General features: G+C 49.8%; 1 protein-coding gene across 1 annotated transcript in view; it reads left to right on the plus strand.

Moving 5' to 3' along the window:
• The window catches only part of Myom3 (myomesin 3), a 44,744-nt gene extending 39,056 nt beyond the window's left edge, over window positions 1–5,688 (plus strand). The window contains exons 31-37 of the mRNA XM_047527829.1: window positions 168–206; window positions 442–550; window positions 1,658–1,821; window positions 2,023–2,059; window positions 2,238–2,260; window positions 3,717–3,772; window positions 4,896–5,688. Coding sequence (XP_047383785.1) covers window positions 168–206; window positions 442–550; window positions 1,658–1,821; window positions 2,023–2,059; window positions 2,238–2,260; window positions 3,717–3,772; window positions 4,896–5,159 — 692 coding nt within the window. The 3' untranslated portion in view covers window positions 5,160–5,688. The remainder of the gene's footprint in view (window positions 1–167; window positions 207–441; window positions 551–1,657; window positions 1,822–2,022; window positions 2,060–2,237; window positions 2,261–3,716; window positions 3,773–4,895) is intronic.
• The last annotated feature ends 16,587 nt before the right edge of the window (window positions 5,689–22,275 follow it).

The raw sequence follows: 22,275 nt of genomic DNA on the forward strand, positions 1-22,275 counted from the left end.
AAACAGGGCCTCTGCCCTGCCCACCTCTGCAAACCCCCTTCAGCCCCAAGTCATCCTGCAGATCTCCCTGTGTCCAGAGAACAGCTCCGCCAGCCTTTTCCAAGGACATCCCCATCCCGGACATCCCTAGAGAGCCCTTCACAGCTGACCGTTCTGTCTCCCTCCAGCTCTGGATGCCGTCTTCACTGAGCTGGGCAGGATCGGAGGTGAGCTAGCCCGCCCCCATGCCCAGCCCTGCCCTGGTGCCATAGAACCTCCAAGGGGCCTCCCACCAGCCGCTGCCAGGGGTAGGGGAAGAGTCCAACGCAGCCAGGGAGAGAAGCTGCTTCCTCCTCACAGCACTGTGTTCACACTGCCCTCAGGGCAGAGCAAGCAGGCTGTCCCCAACACACACTGCCCAGAGGTCCTTGGGGAAGACATCCTCCTCCTCTGTCTCCCCAGCCCTCTCTGCAACCCCACTGAAAATCCAGGGAACTGAGGAGGGGATCCGCATCTTCAGCAAGGTCAAGTACTACAACGTGGACTACATGAAAACCACCTGGTTCCACAAGTAGGTTGGCCTGGCCCCAGAGCTCTTGCCCGGCTGCACGGGGCCCAGCACCTGTCCCTCAAGGGCTTCCCTTCCGTCCCCCTGCCCAGTCCTCCCAGCAGAGCCCAATGCTAGGAGGTTGGACGAGACATGGGTTCACACCATCCTGCTGTCCTCAGATGGAGTTGGGGATAGTGATCAGCAGTCAGAGGAGTCGGTCTCCCAGAGAGGATTGGAATTATGATAATGGGACCATTTTTCTGGAGTATCCATGGCCACGAAAGGACCATGGTCTCCAGGCAGCATCTGGGAACTGGAGGAGAAAGAAATGTAGGAAGGAGGATGAATCAGAGGGTCAGGGTCACGGTGCCCTTGTGGATCTCTGCAGCCTTAGCAAACTCGGGCAGCCAAGTTAGGAGAGAGGCGCAGGCAGAGGGACCCATGCAGCCAAAAACTCACTGTGGGTCGGGGCTTGAAGGAGGGATAGATATGCACAGAGATGCTGCCAAAAGCTAAGTCACCCCAGACGGTCTGAGAGCAGAATTTTCCGGTGCGTCTGATCACGTGCCTGCCTCAGCCTTGTGGAGCAGACCTTCCTGCACCCGTTGTGAGGGGAAGGCCAGACTGACTTGTTCAAGCTCGTCAAACGAGAGCCAGAACAATGGACCCCTTCCCTGGGCATGGAGCAGCAGGCAAGAGGCTTAGGCCGGAGAACACCGGGAACACTGGCCAGCTGTCTCCAGGAACGAAATTTAAGTAAAGAAAGGAAGGAGCGTAACCTTCTGTGGCTCCAGGGTGAGAGGGGAGCGATTGTGGGAAGAGACCCTTGAACCCTTGGAGGGCTTAAGATGAGAACAAAGAGGAGAGAAGCTGGCCCTTGAGGACGGAGAAGTAGTGGTCACTACCCTGGAGCAACGTTTCCTCGGCGCCCAGCCTACGGGATTTAGTACAGATTTGGACTCAGCACTTGCACATGGTGATGAATGAGCGGATAGTTGGATGGTGAAGGCAAAGGATAAGTGAGAGACAACACCCCAGAGAGCTTTAGGGACAACGCCCCAGAGAGGGGAAGGGGTGCTTAGGGACACGTGGACAGCCAGCCTTCACCACTTCTCTACGGTCACTCAGGGACAAGCGGCTGGAGAGTGGCGATCGGATACGGGCGGGCACCACTCTGGATGAGATCTGGCTCCACATCCTGGACCCCAAAGACTCAGACAAGGGCAAATATAGCCTGGAAATAGCTGCCGGGAAGGAAGTCCGGCAGCTGTCGGTGGATCTCTCGGGGCAAGGTGAGCCTGTCCACAGAGAAACCCGTTTGGAAAACCCCACGGTCTTTTGGGGGCAGTGCCACCTCTGTACCCCATCCCGTCACTGCCCCCAAGAGAAGACTGGAATGGAGAGAAAAGTGGGGGACAGTCAGGGCTAAGCCCTGTCCCTGAGGGTCCACGGCGGAGGCCCTGAGGCACCCTCGACCTTTGTCCTTCTTGCAGCTTTTGACGACGCCCTGGCTGAACACCAGAGACTGAAGTGAGTGTCCCCCACGCTTCTCCGTGGGAGCCGGGGCCCCTCTGGGGTGTGGCAGGAACTGGGCTCAGGACCTGGGGGCCCGCACCAGCTCCACCTTCCCTCGCTGCCCCTTCCCCCCGACCGGGCAGGGCTGCCCTTGAACACACGAGCCCACACCTGCTCCCGTTCTGTTTTCCAGGGCCTTGGCCATCATCGAGAGGAGTAAGTCCCTCGCGTTTCTGTCCGGTTTGCTCCTGAGTTTGGTGGGCTTCCCTGGCAGGCGGCTGGAGTCCTGGCTCCCTGGCAGGGTCAGCGGGGCTCTGGGGTCTCCCAGGGAGACCTGGGCAGCAGCAGTGCCAACAGATAAGGAGCTCGAGGATTCCTGAGACGGCGGGTGTGGACGTGCCCAGTACGGGCCTGGTGCCCGCAGGGTGCACAGCAACACCAGTGAGACCCAGAGGAAGGGGACAGAGAGGAACGGGCTGGGGAGAGGGGACGGCCGAGGCTGTTGGGCACCGGGGTCTCTTCTAATCCAGGACACAGCCCCAAGGCAGGGGGACATGGCACAGCTTCTGATCTGCCAGGGGAGCTCCCGCCAAGTCCCTGAGCTTAAGCATCAGGTCCCCAGGCTCTAAATGGCCTGGTGTTAGGAGTCTGCCCCGCTGGTCTCCCTGGGCCAGGGATGGGAAGTAGGGACATCCACGAGGGCAGAGCTGGGCGGCAGAGCACCACAGCCCGCCAGCCTGACAAGAAGGCATGCCGGAAAGACCGCCAGCGTGGGGACGTCTGCGTACCTCCCTGCTCGGCACCACTGTCCCCATGCCGCCGCTGGACAGGAAGCGCAGGCCTTTAGATCGCGACTAGATACTCACGAGGGCTAAGTGGCCGGGCAGCGCGAGGCCCTGCAGGCAGCCTCCTCGGGAGAGCATAGTGGAGCCAAGGGGACTCTCGAGCCACCAGCCTGTTTTCCCAGCGCGAACCTCCCCTCCCGTCCTGGAATGTCATGTCCCTGGACAAGATGCCCCGACCAGGACGCAAGCCAGACTCACGCGTGTGTGGTTGCCGGGTGTGGAACCAGCATCTGGGCCCAGGGCCTGGGAAGATCCCGCCTCCGTGGTGCCCTCGGGGAAGGCCCGGCTCCCGCTCCCTTTCGCCCTCTGCGCTTCCCCAACGCAGGGCCCAGGGCCAGGCCGGTCACCCCTTCTCTTCCCAGCGTCCACTGCACCCCATGGAACACGGCTGGCTCTCTGCCTTGTCATTTACAGCCACACTCTCTTCCTGCCCACCCACAATAGCCACCAGGTCTATCCAGGGACCACAGTCAGGGTGTCCCAAAGCCTCTCTCCCACGTCCCCTGCGGGCTCTCAGTTCACACCCCAGCTGGTGGTCACACCACTGTGCAGATGTCACCAGCCTCTCACTCGCCCTCTGGCCAGTCCTTGAGGGCAGGGCACCTCGCTGTCACCCCCTGGTGCCGCCTCTCCTCAGGACAATGGCAGAAACACACCAAGTCCCACACCTTCTACTGGTGAGGACGAAAAAGCACCTAACAGGGTTCTAAAGATTTCCTTCCAACACGAGGAAGACAGAAAGGAGGAGCCTCGCTTAGAAACTAACCCCGGTCCTGAGAGGCAGCTGGCAGGACATTCACCACTGCGGCCTCTTGTTTCCCTTCCAGATCGAGCCAAAGTGGTGCGGGGCCTGCCGGACGTGGCCACCATCATGGAAGATAAGGTACCGCCCTCAGCCCTCAGCGAGTCCCGTCCCAGACTGCGACCCCCTGCAGCTCTAGATTCAAGAGCCAGGGGGCAGCTGGCCGGCCAGAGAGGCCAGACTGCAGCAGTCAGCCACATGACCTCGCTCACTGACCACGTGTGTTAGGGAAAGCCACCACCCTGGCATCTTTCTTTGGCAGTACTAGGGATGAACCCCAGGGCGCTCTATCCGTGACCTACACTCTCAGCTCCTTTTATTTTTCATTCTGAGATAGGATCTCACTATGTTGCTCAGGGCCTTACTAAGTGGCTAAGTTTGGCCTCGAACTTGTGATCCTCCTGCCTCAGCCTCCCAAGTGGCTGGGATTACAGGCATGCACCACTGCACCTGGCTTCCCATCTCTCTGGTGTCACAGACTGCCCTCTGTGGCTTCCATTTCCACAAGATTTCGACTGGACAATCCCTAAAAGCCCTTTAGAACTAGTCTAGTGTTTTCAAAAATCCTGGCTACCACTTTCAAATGGTGCTTTGTTTGTGCCAGGCTCCATTCCACTTGGGTTACCTATTTTAACTGACTTCACCATCAAGACAACCACATGAAATGGAACATTATTACTAGCAACACTTGATAGCTGAGGAAACTGAGACCCAGAGTGGTCAAGAAACTTATCTAAGGTCACACAGCCTGAAGGAGTAGAGCTGAGATTCATACTCGGGCAGCCCAAGTCCAGAGCCTTGGTGTGTTTAACCATTACACTCTAGTGCTCCGCTTTAGATCTGGCTCAAGAATTTTCCAATTCAATTCATAAATCTTTGTGCTAATGCAATATAATCTTACATGGTAAAATCATGACATATATATGACAGAAAAGCTAAAACCAAGGGTAGGCCATTCGGGGGCAGTTAATTAGTGGAATGGTAGAGATGTCATCTGGTAAGCATTCTTACAGAAAGGCTGACATGGAGGACGTGGGGTTAAAATAAAATGTCTCTCACCTAATTTAAGGGTCACAATAAAACACACACAGTTAATTTATCCCAAGGAGCTACCTGTCCTAGGAGCTGTCTGGGGACATGAAGGTGAACACCAAGTTCAAGTTACAAGAAGGTGAGACGCTTCTCTTCCTCTCTGTTGAAACAGACCCTGTGCCTGACCTGTGTCATCTCAGGAGACCCGGCTCCGGAAATCTCCTGGCTGAAGAACGACCAGCCTGTCACCTTCCTTGACCGCTACCGCATGGAGGTAAAGGGGGCGGAGGTCACCATCACCATTGAGAAGGTCAACAGCGAGGACAGTGGGCGCTATGGCGTCTTTGTCAAGAACAAGTACGGCTCTGAGACAGGCCAGGTCACCATCAGCGTGTTCAAACATGGGGACGAGCCCAAGGAGCTGAAGAAGATGTGACGCGCCTGAGATCCAGCCTGCAAGGACCAGCAGGGCCACCAGAGGGTCACAGCCTGGTGCAGGCCACGGGGTGGGGCGGAGGGAAGGGGACAGGTGGAACCAAGCACGTGAGGGTGGGGGTGGCGTGGACACACCGAAGAGGAGAAGCGAAGCTCTTCCTAGGGTCTTTGAGAGAATCCCAAGATGGCAGGGTGAGCACGGGACTTGGAACAGAAGACATCGAAGCAAGACTCGGCTTCAGCCCCGATCTTCCTGAGCCTCGCCTTTCTCATCTCCAAGCGGGCATTCCTACCCATCCCAGGACTGTTCGTGAAGACCCCTGATAAGCCATATGCCAGTGGTTCTCGACAGGAGGCCACTTTGCTCTGCGGAGACATTTGGCCGTGCGGTATTTTGAGTTGCCGCAGCTGGAGGTGTCCAGTGGGAGGTCGCAGGCGAGGCTGAGTATGCTGCTCACACTACAGCTCGTCCGCAGAGGAGCACCCGACTCCGGGCATAAGCCGAGTGGAGGCTGACGCACGTTGCCGAAAACCAGCCTATCACGATCCTCTTTCTGGGGATACGATCACTCGAGCCTCCAGAAGGTCAGCACACACACATTTGGAATGGAGCGTGTGCCAGACTGTCAGTGACGCCCAGGTCCCACCCGTAAGGAGGTCTCTGTCTAGTGCACAGACCTGGTTGCAAATGACTCCAGGAGAAGGCAGGAGATGATAGAGATTAGAAACGAGTCCAAATAAAGTGCCACCCGTGGCTAGAGGAGGGACAGAGATGGTTGTCTCGACTGGGGTGGGTTAGGGTTTTAAGTACATTATCACAGTGGGCAAAATTGCTCTCGGGCCCTGAAAAACGAGTCCCGTTTTTGTCGTGGGGTGAGAGAAGGTTGCTTCCAGAGCGGGCATGGCGGGGGCAAAGGTGAGAAGAAGTGACACTGCCTCGGCGACCGTGGGCGCCAGGCTTCCAGGAGGGGCCTCTGCCGGGTGTGGCCGATGCTGGTTGGCCTTGCTCACTGGATCTCAGTACGGACCTGCGCATGCGCAGGCCCCTGCCCTGCACTTCCCTTCTTTTAAAAAATAAGATGGCAGGGGAAGAAGTTACAAAGTCACAGATGTTTGTCGTAAACTTTTAGAAAACCCTAGAAATTATAAAGGAGAAAATAAAAATCATCTGCACTCTCATCACCAGGAGGTGACATCCGTCTCCAATTTCTGAAATGACTTCCAAATGGAAGGGAATAAGGAATCACTCCTACACCCTCCAGCTACACGTGTGCCAGGGCCCGTGGGTAACCAGGAGACCTGTGGCATGCATTCGGGGCCACATGATGCTCAACGAGACCTCTTCTTAGAAGAGAGGGTCCAGCCAGGACCTCGTGGGAATTTGGGGAACCCTGAGGGTCTTAAAGGCCAGCACCCCTAGGCTTGGAACACCCTCCCTCCGCCCACTCACCATGCGATCTTGCAGTCCTTTCCTGGCTTTTGGACCTCAGTTTCTCATCTATATAATGAGAAGACTGAAAGGTCATTTTGAGGACTCTTCCTGCTGACGCTATTTTTCATTACTTCCCATAACTCGATTTTCCTTTGCTTCTCCTTCCCCATGAAGATGGGGTAAAGAAAGAAAGAACCCCATCGTAGCCCACCTCCCCCTGGCAGTCTTGCAAACTCCGAGGAGAGTCTTGGTTTCTTTCCTGTGTCAGTGAAAAATATTTCCACCACGTTGGAAAACCTGTTGGCGGGCTGGGGAGATAGCTCAGTTGGTAGAGTGCTTGCCTTGCCCTGGGTTCCATCCCCAGCACCGCAAAAAAAAAAAAAAAAAAAAAAAAAAAACTATTGGCCGTGATGGAGCATGGTGTGGACGCCCCCTGTTGGCGAGGATTGTGTTTACACTCTAACAAGAGCAGCAAGAAACCACTCCCAGGAGGGGCTGAGGATAATGGGGGCTTCATGACGGGTGGCGAACTAGTTTGGGAGCAGGATCAGGTCCCTGTCCTTCTGCATTGCAGCCTCCAGCATTTTGATCATAGTGTTTTTTTGTTTTTTTTTTTTTTTAATTCCTCGTCTGATAATTCCAACATTCCTGGTGTACCTGAGCCTGGTGCAGATGCTTGCTCTCTCTTCAAACTGTGTTTTTACCTTTTAGTATGCCTTGTAGCCTTTGGTTGAAGGATCAGCATGACATGTCAGGTCAAAGGAACTCTGATCAATGGGTCTAAATCAAATGGGTCTTGCAGTTGCAAGGCAAGAGAGGGAAGCATTCTATGGCCTGTGATTAGGTCTCAGGTTTCAGCAAAACCATGTCCTAGACCATGAACTCAACAAATGCCTCTCAGAGTTTTATTTTCCCATGCCCTCAGTGGGTCAGGATGACTATGGGCGCCAAGCTCAGGTGGCTTTCCTTCCCCCCGTAGGATTAGGCTCAAGAAAACCTTAGCAGATTGGGCTCTGGTAAAACAGTGTCCGTAGACATCAGGTCTTCTTCTTAAGGAGACTAGAATGGTTTCATAATGGCTTATTTTTCTCCTCCCCCTGCTGGAACCCAGCGGGTGTTTTTCTCTGATCTTCACTGTGAGCACTTGATACAACTCCTGAAGGCAGAACTCACAGAAGTGGGTGGTGGGCACTCCTGATGATGGATCCCAAGTGGAAGCACTTTTCTGCACTGAACCTCCAGCGAGTCCTCAGTCACAGCTCAGGTTTCCTGACCTCTGCACTGGTGTGGGCTTCCGCTCCAGGCAGTTGTGATTCTCTGAACCCGCCTGTCTGTCTCTCTGATTTTGGAGATAGCAGTGTGCCCTATGACCTCACTTCTCCAGCAGATGGATCTAAGAATTGTTGATTTCTCAGTTTGTTTAGCTCTGTACTTGTTGGGACAGTGACAACTTCTGAACTCCTCATATGCCAGACCAAAAACCAGAAGTCCCTGCTCTGCAGGACAAAAACCGCTTCTCCTGGTGCTGTTTCCTGGATGGAGTCCCCAGGCACACCTTGGCACATCCTTCCCAAAGACCAGGGGTCCATCACTGGGCTTCCTCAGCTCTTTCCCTTGGTCCTGCCTCACAGAGCCCAGGTCTGGCGGGTTTGCCCTCAATGCCCAACGTAGGAGGTCCTGGGGTGGATCAGGATGATGAAGGTCCCTGAGATCTTTCATCGTTGTCTCTCTCAGCTCTTCCTATTTAATCCCAAGTGCCAGTGGGAGAGGATGGGGGCAGGGAGGCAGTCTTGCCAAAGGATATGAATCAACAACCTCCCCAAGGCCTTTTCCATCTTTATTAGCCCCTGAGCCCAGGTCGGTACCAGGTCCAGTGAAGCCAGCCTCCCCAGCCTCACCTCATTCCCACTGGGCAGGCTGATATCCAGCCCTCACTTTACTCTCTCCTTCCCAACTTGTCCCCTAAGGGCCTCCATTGCTGACCCCAGCCTAGTCCACTCTTTCAGCATCCAGCTTGCTGAAGCCACTGTTTCCATAGTGGCTACAATTCCCATTTGCTGCTTTTTCTGGCTCATCCTGGGAAGCATCTCACTTGGGTCCATCTGGATCCTTGCTGCCCTGCCTGCGCCACCAAAGTCAGGAAGTGTTCCCCTCTTCTCTGTCAGAACCCCTTAGCAGACACAGGATGCCAGCTCTCTCCACGGATCTCCCAGCGCACTGGTCTTCCAGAGAGCCCAGGACACGTGCAGACTGGAGGAAGGCCAGTCAGCCAGTAGGGGTCCCCATTTCCCATGCCCCGGCTACTCCTCCTCCACACCTGCTGGGCCACCTCCCACAGCCCAACCCCAGTGCCAACCTGGGCCAAAGCATTGAAAGCATTAGGAAGAGTAGAGGGAGCAGCAACCCCGATGGGAAATGACTGGCCCTCATAATAACTAACTCCACCCTCTTGGCCTCCGCTGGGGCTCCCGTCAGGGGCTTTCGATGCTTAAAAAATCCCAAAGAGCTTCAAGCAACTTGAGTGACATTTATTACACCAAAAATAGTTTCCGAAGCAACACTTCCCAGATGTCTCTAGCTGGGGGAAGACAGATCCTCAATTTTAGCGCTCGGGAGAAGTCTTAACTGCGGAGGCTGGAGGCGGTTCCATGGAGGAGTGTCCCCAGCCCAGAGCAAAACAAATCGCGCAGCCTGGGAGGAGGGCCCCCACCCGCCCCGGGGCCTCCCAGCAACCCCCGCAGCCGGGGCTGATTTTCAGATCGCTGCTTCCTGTACTAGCAGGTCTAAAGAAAGAGACGCGGGGCCACACAAAAGCCTTTCCGTTCCAATTATAGAAAGGCTCAGGGGGAAATGAGTCTTTGGGTTTAGGCTTTAAATTCTCCAGATTTTGAAAAGTGGCAGGAAGATAAGTGGGAACGGTAACAAATTAGAAATCATTCTTAAAATGGGGTGATGGGTACATGGGGCTTTGGGGTGATGGGTACATGGGGCTTTGGGGTGATGGGTACATGGGGCTTTGGGGTGATGGGTACGTGGGGCTTCATGCTACACTCCAAGTTTTGTATATTTTGGAAATTTTTTCATGATAAAAAGTTGTAAGGACCCACGAGAAACAAATCGGTTGCCGTCCGCGGTGGAGCCCCGTTGGTTAATTTTATCTGAAGGCTCCTAGGGCACTCCATCCAGGCAAGTGAACACAATTCCCGCGGGCAGGCTATGCCTGGGGCGCGTTATTGTCCAGTTGTACTCATTAAAATTAATAGACGCTTTATAAGAAATAATTACCAAGTAATAACTGTAGTTGAAAAAAAAATCTTGTGCATTCAAATGATTCGCGGCCTCCACTCCCTTCAATACAACCTCCGCGAGAGCACCACCTAGGAAATGAAGCCCCGCACTGGAATCTGAGATACAGCCTTGCTTTATCCCACGCGTGACCCATTAAGTCATTTAACCTGCCTGCCTCGCCCCAGTGTGCGGCGCCCCAGAGGTTGTCCTGCCCACCCCTTTCCTGGGGTGGGTGTCCTGCTCCCAAGGAATTCAACAGTTCCTTCCTTTTGCACTTTTTTTTTTCTTGGTGCTGGGGACTGAACCATGGGCCTTGTGCTTGCAAGGCAAGCACTCTACCGACTGAGCTGTCTCCCCAGCCTGCTGTACATTTTTGACTGATGACAGTTAAGAGTGCTTCAGAAATGGAACCCCACAATTTCACTAGGAACTTTTGAAGTAGTCTCTGTTTTATTTTTTTTAATAGAAATGATAAATGCTCGTAGAAAAAAAATTAGGCAGGATAGAAAAAAAAGAAAGAGGAAAGTAAAAACATAAGCCCACGGTAGTAAACTTTTCATCACTGTAACAAAATACCTGAGATAATTAACATATAAGAGAAAAAGGTTGCTGGCAAGGTGGTGCACACCTGTAATCCCAGCGACTGTGGAGACTGAGGCAGGAGGATCGCAAGTTGGAGGCCATCCTCAGCAACTTAGCAAGATCTGGTCTCAAAAAGTAAAAAGGACTGGGGATGTGACTTCGTGGTTAAGCACCACTGGGTTCAATCCCCGATACCAAAAAACATAAATATGTATATGAAAAGGCATATCATGGCTCGCAGACTGGAAGGTTCCAGTCCAAGATTGAGCAGATCCATCCTTTGGAGCCTCTGGCAGGTGTTGCTGGGTGACAACATGGTGGGAAGCAGGTGGCCCAGCAGTTGTCCACCTTGTGGTCAGGAAGAGAAGAGTAGGAACAGAAGACCAGGAACAAGAGGGCAAGCTTTGGTTTTGGTCTGTTTTCCTCCTTTTCAACCTTTGTGAGTGGAAATCTCAGGTTACATTGGGCTCATGAAACTAATTTGATTAAAAATTAAACAATATATTCAAAATAGCAGGAAGAGAGGATTTATAAAGCTTTCTTCACCAAGAATTGAAAAATGTTCGAGACGATGGCTAGCCTGAATATTCTGAATGGATCTATACCCAATCTATAAATATACCAAAGTATCACAGTGTACCCCACATAGAGGTCCAATCATTATCCATCAACTAGAAAAAGAAAAAGAAAAACACCAGCCGATTCACTGCATGGAATCCTCCATTTTCTGTTTTAAGGTCATGTCCTAAATTCGATGAGATAATAAATTGCTCAAGAACAGGACGGGATCTCAATCATTTTGATACTTGATATTCTCTAGACATTGGGTAAACTGCAAAATGTCAAAAAAACTTTTGTTGGCAGCAGAGATTTAGACACAAACCAAAACAGCAGTTACCAACTTGAGGAACGTGGGCTACGTGAAGTGTCCCTTTAGGGATGTCAGATGTGTTGCCGTGCTACCTGGTCCCACTTGGAGCCAGGGCTCCATGCTGGGCACGAGTGATTCCATTTAATCCTTGAACGGCTCTACGAGGGAGGTTATGATTATAATGCTCCACACAGTTTGTAAGAATTTCATTCGTTCAAAAAATGTGCACTCAGCTCCTACTGCCAGTCAGGCACTCTTCTAGGCACTGTATTCTTGGAGGGGACAGATAACCAACAAGGGAACAGGGAAATAATGCCAGCGATTCCACTTCTAGAAAAACACTCAAAAGAATTGAAATGGGGACCCAAACAGACATGGCTGCACCCAGGTTCACAGCAGCCTTATTCACAATACCAAAAGGCAAGAACGACCCAAGTGCCCATCCACAGTAACGGATTGGCCCAGGTGTGGTATGAACACGCCATGCAATGGTATCCAGCCTTTAAAAGGGACGCGGTTCCTCCGGCCGAGTCTTGAAAGACAGACACAGAAGGACAAATGATGTGACTCCATTTAAATGAGATATACCTAGACTATTCTAGGTCCCTAATTCAGAGACAGAAAGTAGAATTGAGGTCACCAGAGCCTGGGGTGGGTGAGAATGGAGAGTTACTGTTTAATGGGTAGAGAGTTTGGGATGATTTTTCAAAAGTGCCAGAAATGGGCAGTGGTGATGACTACTACACAACATTGTGTCTGTCCTTCAGGCCACTGAACTGTACACTTAGAAATAATTCAAACGGGAGCTGGGGGTGTGGCTCAGGTAGAAGAAGAAGAGGAAGAGGAAGAAGAGGAAGGGAAAGGGAAGAAGGAAACAACGAAAGAAGGAAGAAAGAAGCTGGGCTCGGTGGTATATGCCTATAATCCCTGTGGTTCAGGAGGCTGAGGCAGGAGGATTGTGAGTTCAAAGCCAGCCTCAGCAAAAGTGAGGCCCTAAGCAACTCAGTGAGACTCTGACTCTAAATAAAACACAAAATAGGACTGGGATGTGGCTCAGGGGTTGAGTGCATCTGAGTTTAATCCCTGGTACCTGCCCCCTCAAAATATGGACTGGGGATATGGCTCAGTGGTTGAGCACCCGTTCAATCACTGGTATCAAAAAGAAGAAAAAAGAATTCAACCATACAGAAATATCTAAAAGCAAAGTTTCTCTCCTTACTTTCTTCTCCCTAGTGAGTCTCGTGGTATCTGACCTCCCTTCCCAGAGGTAACCACCGTTGACAGTTTGGAGTTTATCCTTCCAATCTTTTGTGTGTGTGTGTGGATTTATATACACATAAAGATATATAGGGCTGGGGTTGTGACTCAGTGGTAGCGTACTTTGCCTAGCACATGTGAGGTCCTGGGTTCAATTCTCAGCACCTCATAAAAAAATAAAGATATTGTGTCCATCTACAATGAAAAACATTTTGTAAAAAAGATATGTAGTCATGTAGCACATAATGATGTTTCAGTCATCGACAGACCACATGTACACCGTGGTCCTGTAAGATTATATCACCTAGTGACGTGATAGTGATCTTAGTTTGTGTAAGTCCTCTGTGATGTTATTACACAACAACAAAAAAATTGCCTAATGATGCGTTCCTTCAAAAGGTGTCCCATCACTAGTGATGAGTAACTGTATATTAAAAATATAACCATATGTATGTTTGGTTTGTTGTAAATAGAATCATGCTATGTATGTTATTATAAGGTTGAGCATCCCTTAATTTGAAAATCTAAAAAGCTCCAAAATCTGAAACTTCTTGAGAACAGACATGAGCCCCAGATGGAAAATTCCACACCTGACCTCATGTGACAGAGTCAAAATGCAGGCGCACTAAACACATCGTATAATTACCTTGAGGCTATGTGTGTATGAAATATAAATGAATTTCATGTTTTGACTTAGGTCCCCTCCCCAGGATATCTCATTATATCCAGGCAAATATTTTAAAATTCCAAAATCTCCAAAACACATCTGGTACCAAGCGTTGCATATAAGGAATCCCCAATCTGTACTTGCTTTTTGAACATAAGAACTGAAGATTCTTCATGACAATTCTCCTCCTTTTTAACAGATGTACCGTGTTATGGGGCAACTTAAGAACAGACCAATCACCACTGAAAAGTCCAAATCTGAGAGTCTTTATTAAGCCGGCCGGCTGACTGTCTCACACAATGCCCCAAAAAATGGCTATTGGGAGAACAGCCCCTAACATTGGGTTGTAGGGGATCTTATACCAAAAATCACATCAATCTTAAGTGTCTGTTGCTATGATTCAAAATTACAAACTAACATCATGAGATCATCAACAGAGGGGGAAGAGGGTCAAAATGACCCTTACCTAGGTACAAACTAAAGAATGGTTACTAACATCCACACAATCACCGTTCACATTGTTTAGGAGCAATAGGAATCAAAAGAGCAAATTTTCTTTACATGGGAATTATCATTCTGTATTGTTAAACATGTCACACTAAGCAACTTATGATTGGCACAGAGGTGGGGTATTCCCATGGGAGAAGCTTATTTCCTACATAACATGGAGTCTCAGAGCAAAATGGAGTCTGTTTAGTCATTTCCCTTAGAGTCTGGCCTAGAACATTCTCATGGAGCCAGATCTGTCAGCCCATCACATACCATATTTATACCATGTGCGATTCAGGCAGTTTCCTGTTCTCCACCGTTGCAAGCAATCATGGACATTGCATGTGCCCCTGCTCAGATACCTTTAAACTCACATGGAGTGTTCCCCAGGAATAGAGTATTTCTGCGGGATGAATTAATTCTTTGGGATGAATAATTAAAAGTGGAACTGCTGTGTTGAATGGTAGGCACATTTAAACTTTTGGTTGAGATCCCCAAAGGATCCCCAAGAAAGACTGCTAATTTATACCCCACAGCAGTGCATAAAACACCTATATCCTTACACCAATGATGAGCTGCAACGATTTGAAGGTCTGCGTTCCTCCAAAATTCACCTGTTGAAACTCTAACCTCTGCCAAATGTGGTGACGCACACCTGTAATCCCAGCCCCTTGGGAGGCTGAAGCAGGAGGATTGCAAGCTCGAGGCCGGCCTCAGCAACTTTGAGAGGCCCCAAGCAAATTAGCCAGATCATGTCTCAAATTTAAAAATAAAAGGGGTCCGGGGATATAGCTCGGTTGGTAGAATGCTTGCCTTGTAAGCACAAGGCCCTGGGTTCAATCCCCAGCACTGCAAAAAATAAAAATAAAATAAAAGGGGACTGGATTCAATCACTGAAGAGAGAGAAGGAGGGAGGAATCCTAACCTTCAAGGTGAAGGTATTAGGAGTAGAGTCTTTGGGTGATTAAATCATGGTGTCAGAGCCCTTATACATGGGATAAGTGCCCTTAAAACAATCAGAGAACCCTCATCCCTTCCACTATGTGAGGGAAGGTGTCTGGATGCCAGAAAGCAGGCCCTGGCAGACAATGACTCTGCCTTGACCTTGAACTTCCCAGACTCATTTCTCTTCTTTATAACTGATTCCGTTGATGGTATTTGGTGATAACAGCCTGAAGAGACTAAGACTCCAACCATTGTTATTATCAAAGGTTATAATAGCTCGACGGTCTAGTGAACACACAATGACACCTCAATCATCAACTAATTTGTTCTACAACTATTTCCCAGCTCCTACTGTGTGCTTGTCTCGGGGGAGCTGTGATAGACAGGCAGAGGGAGAAGGGCAATGACCAAAAGACAGGCGAGGAGGACAAGAGACAGATCTGGGGCACAGAGAGGGGTAAGGACACGGCAGGCACCTGGGTCAGTGAAGAGACCGTGACCGCCGAAATCGAGAATGGGGGTCGGGGCGCTAGGAGAAGAGCCGGTGCCAGTTCCAAAGCGTGTCCAATGCCAGGGAGCAGGCTTAGGCTTCTGATGGGCGGCAAGGAGTCAGCTCAGCATCTTGGGTGGCAGAGTGACAAGATCGAAGCCGTGTCTGTTACAGTTTGAGTTCCCCCAAAGTCATGCCCTGAGACGAGGATTTGGGTACAAGTGGTTTTTTCGGGAAGCAACCCCAGAAGTCACCTGCAAGTAAGCAGGAAGGTAAGGAAGCCAATAAAGAGCACATTGATGAGCAGGTTACTCAACAACTGGGACCACCTATGAGGGACCCTCTGAGAGGCTGCAAGGAACACAGTCCCACCCGCAAGGTGAGGAAGCAGGGGACTTACCCCCCAACCCCAACCCTCCCTGGGGAGGGTACCAGGGACCATCAACTCCAACATTTCCAGTATCCCTGTGCACAAGGGAAGCGAGTCCCTGTGGCCAGCGCCCTGCAGGCAGGGAGAAGCAGGCAGGCTTGGTCCTGCAGGGAGCAGACACTATCTGCAGGTGGCCTCCAGGGAGGGCCTCTGGAACATGGGCTGGACACCAACAGAGTCTGTTACTGGCCTTAGAAGTACTTAGCACTGTGAGCACAAGTGCATCATGGGTAACGGCAAGTCTGCTGCAGAGGAAATGGCTAAGAATGCACTGTGGTCAACCTGGCAGCAACTGCACATCCAAAGTCTGTGCCTCCAACTAACCATAAACTGTGGCGGTTAAGACAGGCTAACGGGGAGTACGTTGGGATTAAAAGTCAGGACTCCTCCATGGCACAGCTTACTTGGTTCATGACCAGGAGGAAGTCACTTAATTTATTCATCCATTATTTCATTCCTACATTCAAAATTTATTTCTCTGGGCGTCCACTCCATGCCAGTCCCCCAAAGCAGCAGGTTTGGGGGAGGGATTAGGCGATCATCTCAACAGATGCAGAAAATGCAGTTGATAAAAGTCAAAAAAAAAAAAAAAATTTAGCAGACTATCATGGAAGGAACTTATTTAATCTGATCATGGATTTTTATTTTTAAAAAATTAAAATTTGGGGGATCAGGGAAGGATGTAGCTTAGTGATAAAACGTCTCTGGGTTCGATACCCAGTACCATAAGAAAAGAAAGGGGGTGGGGTATGAGGCTCTTGGTTGGTTCAGACAGGGTGCTTCCAGAGTGACCTTGCTAAATGCTCGGGGTTGCCTGGGGGAGAGTACAGTCAACTGTCCCTCAGTGTTCTGGGCGAATTGGTTCCAGGATCCCCCTCAGATACTCAAATCCACCGACACCCAAGTCCCTTACATAAACGGTGTTGTATTTGCATATAGGTTAACTGTCAATGATCCAAAAATGCGTGGGACCGGAAGTTTCAGATGATTTTTAGCTTTTGGAATATTTGCATAGCCTTTATTGGTTGAGCGTCCCTAATCCAAAATGCTCAGAAATCCTCAACTTGTTAACCATCATGTGGTTCAACCTGTATCACCCACGCATATCCGCAATACAATGTCAGCATTATGTAAATAGTTGTTGTAAGTGTTATGTAAATAGTATTGTGTAGGGATACTGACAAAGAAAAAGGTTTTACACGCTTAGTACAGACACAATTGTTTTTCAATGTTTTCCGTCCATGGTTGGTAAAACATGTAAAACTCACACATATGAAGTCCCCGCTATTATTCAAACCCTTACCCTGCTTTTCTGTCTCCCACTTTAGGGAGCTCCCCAAAAGTTCACTTGATGAACCTCAAGTCACCTAAGTCTGGGTCCCACCTCTATCTTTAAAAAAATATCTAATTTACCTATAAATAAGGGTTGACTAGGTAGGAAATTCCCAAGGGAACCGAAAGGGTAAAAGCAGAATACCAGAGCTGGGGACGTGGCCCTGGTGGGGACACTTGCTTGCCTACCATGCACAAGGCCTGGGTTCTATTCCCAGCACTGCAAAAAAAGAAAAAGAAAAGAAAAAATGGAATAAAGAGGAAGAATGAATAAAAAACAGAGAATGCTAAAGGTGTCGCGGAGGGAGCTACTGCAGGAAGCAGCCACCCCCACCAGGGCCAGAGACACACGAGGGAATGGTTGAGACTGTGAGACCTGAGACCCTCCGAGGAGGGGGAGTTGGGAAGGTGCATCTAGGGTGGAGGCCCTGCTCATTGGTGCTGGTGGTGTCTCCAGGGGAGGCAAGGAAGCTGCCTCTGTGAGGCTTAACTGCAGAGAGGATCAGCTGCCGTTCCAGGAAGGAACCGCTTCTCCTGGGTGAAGAGCTGCAGCTCAGGTTGTGCCCATCAGGGCAGGAAGCAAATGGGAAGCAGCAAATCCTTTCCCCGTGCTCTCCATAGTCAACTGTGTGTGCACGCTTGGCTAGGACCCAGGAACATGGTCCAACACCAGTCTAATGTCCCAGGGAAGGTAGTGTTTTAGACAAGATTAACATTCAAATCAGCAGACTCAGGGTAAAGCAGATTACTCTCCATAGTGTGGGTGGGCCTTGTCCAATCAGTTGAAGGTCTTAAGAGAAAAAAGACAGATATCCCTTGAAGAAGAGGGAATTTTGCCTCCAGATGGACCTGGGACATGAGCTGCAACATCAGCTCTTCCCTGGGTCTCCAGCCTGTCAACCTCTCCTGCAGACTGTGCATGTCCCTGTCCCCATAATGGCATGAGCCAATTCCTTAAACTCGGCCTCTCAAATGTACCCATATTCTACTGGTTTTGTTTCTCCGGAGGATGCTGACTAACACACTCCTCCATCCCCACGGCTTCTCTCTGACATCGCCCACCGGCAGAATGGAACAGGGAACCAGCTGGCAAAGAAGAAATATGGTTATCGGAATCTCATCCCCAGCAAGAAGGGTACAGTTGGGTGTGTTGGAACTAAAAGATCATAATGTGTAACTGGCACAAAAATAGATAGATTATGCTAGAAAGTGAGGAGGGCTACAGGGAAAAATTTGAGCAGGGTACAGATGATCAAGAATGTGACAGTGTGTTCCAGTTTTAAATAGGATGATCAAGGTGGGCCACAGTGAGGCGATTCTGAGCTGTAACTTAAAAGGAAGTGAGAAAGTTAGCCATGCTGCTATCCGGAAACTTATACACCCTCCATAACACCCCTCTCAGCTCAACGGGGACAAGAGGTCTTCCACTTTACCCTGATTCACCCTTTTGCCTGTCTGACAATCAGTCCAGTTCATTCAACAATTATTTATTGAGTACCTACTATGCGCTACCCTTGTTCTAGGTGCTCAGAAAACAGACGTTGACAGAAATCAAAATCCCTACACACAGGGAGCTTAGAATTTAGTGGAGAGCAACAATTTAACAACAATTGTACACAGTTTGTCCTAAAGTGATAAGTTCTAGAGAGGAAAATAAAAGGAAGAAGGAGGACAGAGGGCACCAGAGTCAAACCCCTGCCCTGGTCAACTTCACGCTGTAACAGAGGGACAGGTAGTGAAGGTAGGTACCTGCGGCTGGCTCACTGTCCAGAGAGGTATTCGGGACCGGAGGCTCCACCTGTCCCTGGAGGTCACTGAAGTCATCCGGGATGCGGGGCACCATGGGGTTGGTCTAACAGTCTCAATTCAGTAACTGTGGCGAAACTGGGAGTGTTGGGGTGGTGGGTTTTGCCAGGATCCCACAGGATTCTGGGGCCTCTCCACTCCCGCCAATGATCGTCTTGGGCAGCCAAGCCACAGAACCCTCCTGGATCCCAGCTGGCAGCCACCCACTTGCACAGGAAATAAGCCAATGATGTAAAAAGGAAACATGAATTTAATGCAGTTTGATCCAACTGGGGGACGCAGCGAGACTGTTTCTCCGCCTGTCCTCTGGAAGCAGCTGCAATTTATAGAAGCAAAGCCAGGAAGGAGACATTGTAGATGCAGCCAGGCTGTGCCAGCCGGGAGCAGGTCAGTGCCTCCTTGGTGCCCACCTGGCCAGTGGGTAGCTTTTCAGTTTGCATTCTCAGCAGGGGAAACTCTGGATGCAGAAACGCAGTTGTCAGGGAGTTTCTTGATTTTAAAGGGACTCTGTCTCGCCATGACATACAAGAAGGGAAGACTAATGGCCCTGGGAGCAGCCAAGAGCTCCAGGGTGCTCTCCTGCACCCTGGTTGAGTCCACGCCCCGCAGCGGCCTCCAGCCAGGGCACACCTCTGAGCCCAGACGACCAGAGATTTCCTAACTCGTTTAAAATAAAATACCCCCTTATAGTATGTCCATGCACAGTGGCAATCTCATCCTGAGAACAGCACCCACATTTGATGTGCACGGCTGTGGCATCCTGAGGACAGATTTAAGGGTTCTTATTGCTTAATCTATTCCAGGGTCAGTGACAGGATTTTATCATTAAAAAAAAAAAAAAAATCAGAAATCCCAGAGACTTGGGAATCTGAGACAAGGGGATCGTAAGTTCAAGACCAGCCTCAGCAACTTAGCAAGACCCTGTCTCAAAACCAAAAATAAAAAGGGCTGGGATTGTGGCTCAGTGGTAAAGTCCCCCTGGATTCAATCCCCAGGACCAAAATAAATAAATAATTTTTAAATTCTTTTTTTAAAACTTTTGCAAAATACTCTTCTACACTCCAGCTCTTGAACTTGACTTTTTAGGATGATGAGATTTACCACTGATCCAACAATGACCCTATCTAAGGTGCCCATGAGGCAGGCCCTTACTGCACTGCCATTGTCTAACTACCCAGGGCTGGTGAAATTCTCTCCTTCCAGCTTAGCTTGTCCAGGTTTATGTTTCAGAGACAGACTAGTCAAACCTTCCACATTTCCCTTTTTTTTTGCGGTGCTGGGGTTCGAACCCAGGGCCTTGTGCTTGAGCACTCTACCAACTGAGCTATCTCCCCAGCCCCACATTTCCCTTCTTAACTGTATGTAAACAGGCTCTGGGATCTGGGCTCAAAAAGTTCTTTCCTGAAACTGAAAAGATATCTGAGCTGAAGAATCAGTCACATATGGAATCACCTGGCATGACTCCACACGCTAAGAACATTTTAGAAAAACCTTCTCTGATACAGAGACCTACCAGGTATAAACACACACACACACACACACACGCACACACACGCACACACGCATGCACACACACACACTTTTTTTTTTTTTTTTTTTTAGTACTGGTGATTGAACCCAGTTGTGGGGATGGGTGGTATTTTGAAAAAAGTCCTCGCTAAGTTGCTGAGGTTGGCCTCCCACTTGTGATCTGCCTCAGCCCCCCAAGTTGCTGGGATTACTGGGATTACTACACCCAGCAAAACTAGACATTCTTAAGGCTCTCACAGTACCTATCTATGTCAAGGCTGGAAAAAAGCAAACTGGTAAAAGCTGTCCAGTCATCTCAGCAACTGTTTTAAACTTTGGCCTATTTCACTACAAAAAAATAAGGCATTTCCAACAAAAGGTAAAAGGTGGGGTACAGTGACCCATAAAATCAAATAACCTTGAAATCCAAATTAAAACCACAGGGAAATATACCTATTGGAAAGGTTAAATTTAAAGACAAAACCCATATGTGTTCCCAGGTCCTGGAGCAACTGGAACACTCGGATCTTGGTGGAAGGAGTTCAATTATACAACCTCTCTGGGAATTTGTTTAGCAGATTTTTCTAAAGCTAAATATATACATACCTTCTCACTCAGCAGTGCCAATCCTAAGAATACACCCAAGAGAAATGACTGCCCTTTAAAAATGTTCAAAAATGCTCCTAGTCGCTTTATGATTGTTATTATGACAAAGACTGAAACCAAGTCAGATTCATCAACGGGTGGATGGATCAATAAACTGTAGTATTGTAGATGTTCAGAGACGGGTTTGCTGAGGGTGAGGACGGACGATGCCTACCCTAACCAGCCTTACCCAGCGCGTTTACCCAGGCATCGGAGATCGCACTCTGAATGCACAGATCTAATTTTATTTAGGGTTGCACAGGACATATATAGACACATTATCCAATCAGGTTAACACGCTTGTTAAAGTATAACAGAGTCAGCCTATAGGTGAACTATACATCGAGGGTCCAGGTAGTATAAACAAACCAAGCAGGCCTAAGCAATTCTGCCCAGCAACAGGTCTGAGACAAAGGACTGGGGGAATGGAAGCTCCTGCACACAGCATGAGGCAAGAGCTCACATCACAGCTTTCTGGGATGCATGTCAGAATGAGGCCTCCCCTCAGTTCAAACTTAGCCTCAGCAACTGCAAAGACCTTCATTCCATGGCGAGTCTTTACCATTACCTCGGTTCCTCTGTTCAGACTGCTTGGCTTACTTAGACCATGGTGTCAGCGACTGCTGTCAGGTAAGCTTGAGGAGTGTTCCCTACATGGTATGATGGAAAACTGCACAACCATAGCGGCCGCAGAACATTCTTTGTACAGTCAACAACACGAATGACTTCCAGAAACAGACTGCCAATCCAAAGGAGCCACACCCAAAAACACGTTCTGGATGTAGAGGAACAGAGAACACTGATGATCGCAGAGATCAGAACTGCAGCTCCGGGTTGGGGAGATAGCTCAATCGGTAGAGTGCTCACCTTGCAAGCCCAAGGCCCTGGGTTCTAATCCCCAGCACTGCAAAAAAAAAAAAAAACTGCAGCTCCCTCCAGCAGGGGAATGGGAAGGACGTAAGGAAGCTTTCCAGCTTGCTGAAACGTTCCCTCTCTTGGTGATGGGCACCTGACCTGGATGTGCACATGTGAAAATCCATCAAACATTTAGGATTGGTACATGCGGACGGGGGGCGGGGGGGGGGTAGCTCAGTGGTTTTTTAGCACACATGAGACGCTGGGTTCAATCCCCAGCACCAAAAAAAAAAAGAAAAAGGAGGAGGAAGAGGGGAAGGAGGAGGGGGGGAGGGGGAGGGGAGGAGAATTAGTTCAGGTGATGAATTTGTAAATATGTAACGCTGGGTTCAATCCCCAGCACCAAAAAAAAAGAAAAAGGAGGAGGAGGAGGAGGAAGAGGGGAAGGAGGAGGGGGGGGAGGGGAGGGGGAGGGGAGGAGTATTAGTTCAGGTGATGAATTTGTAAATATGTATGCTG

This window comes from Sciurus carolinensis, chromosome 1, assembly GCF_902686445.1.
Source record: "Sciurus carolinensis chromosome 1, mSciCar1.2, whole genome shotgun sequence".
NCBI classification, from domain to species: domain Eukaryota; kingdom Metazoa; phylum Chordata; class Mammalia; order Rodentia; family Sciuridae; genus Sciurus; species Sciurus carolinensis.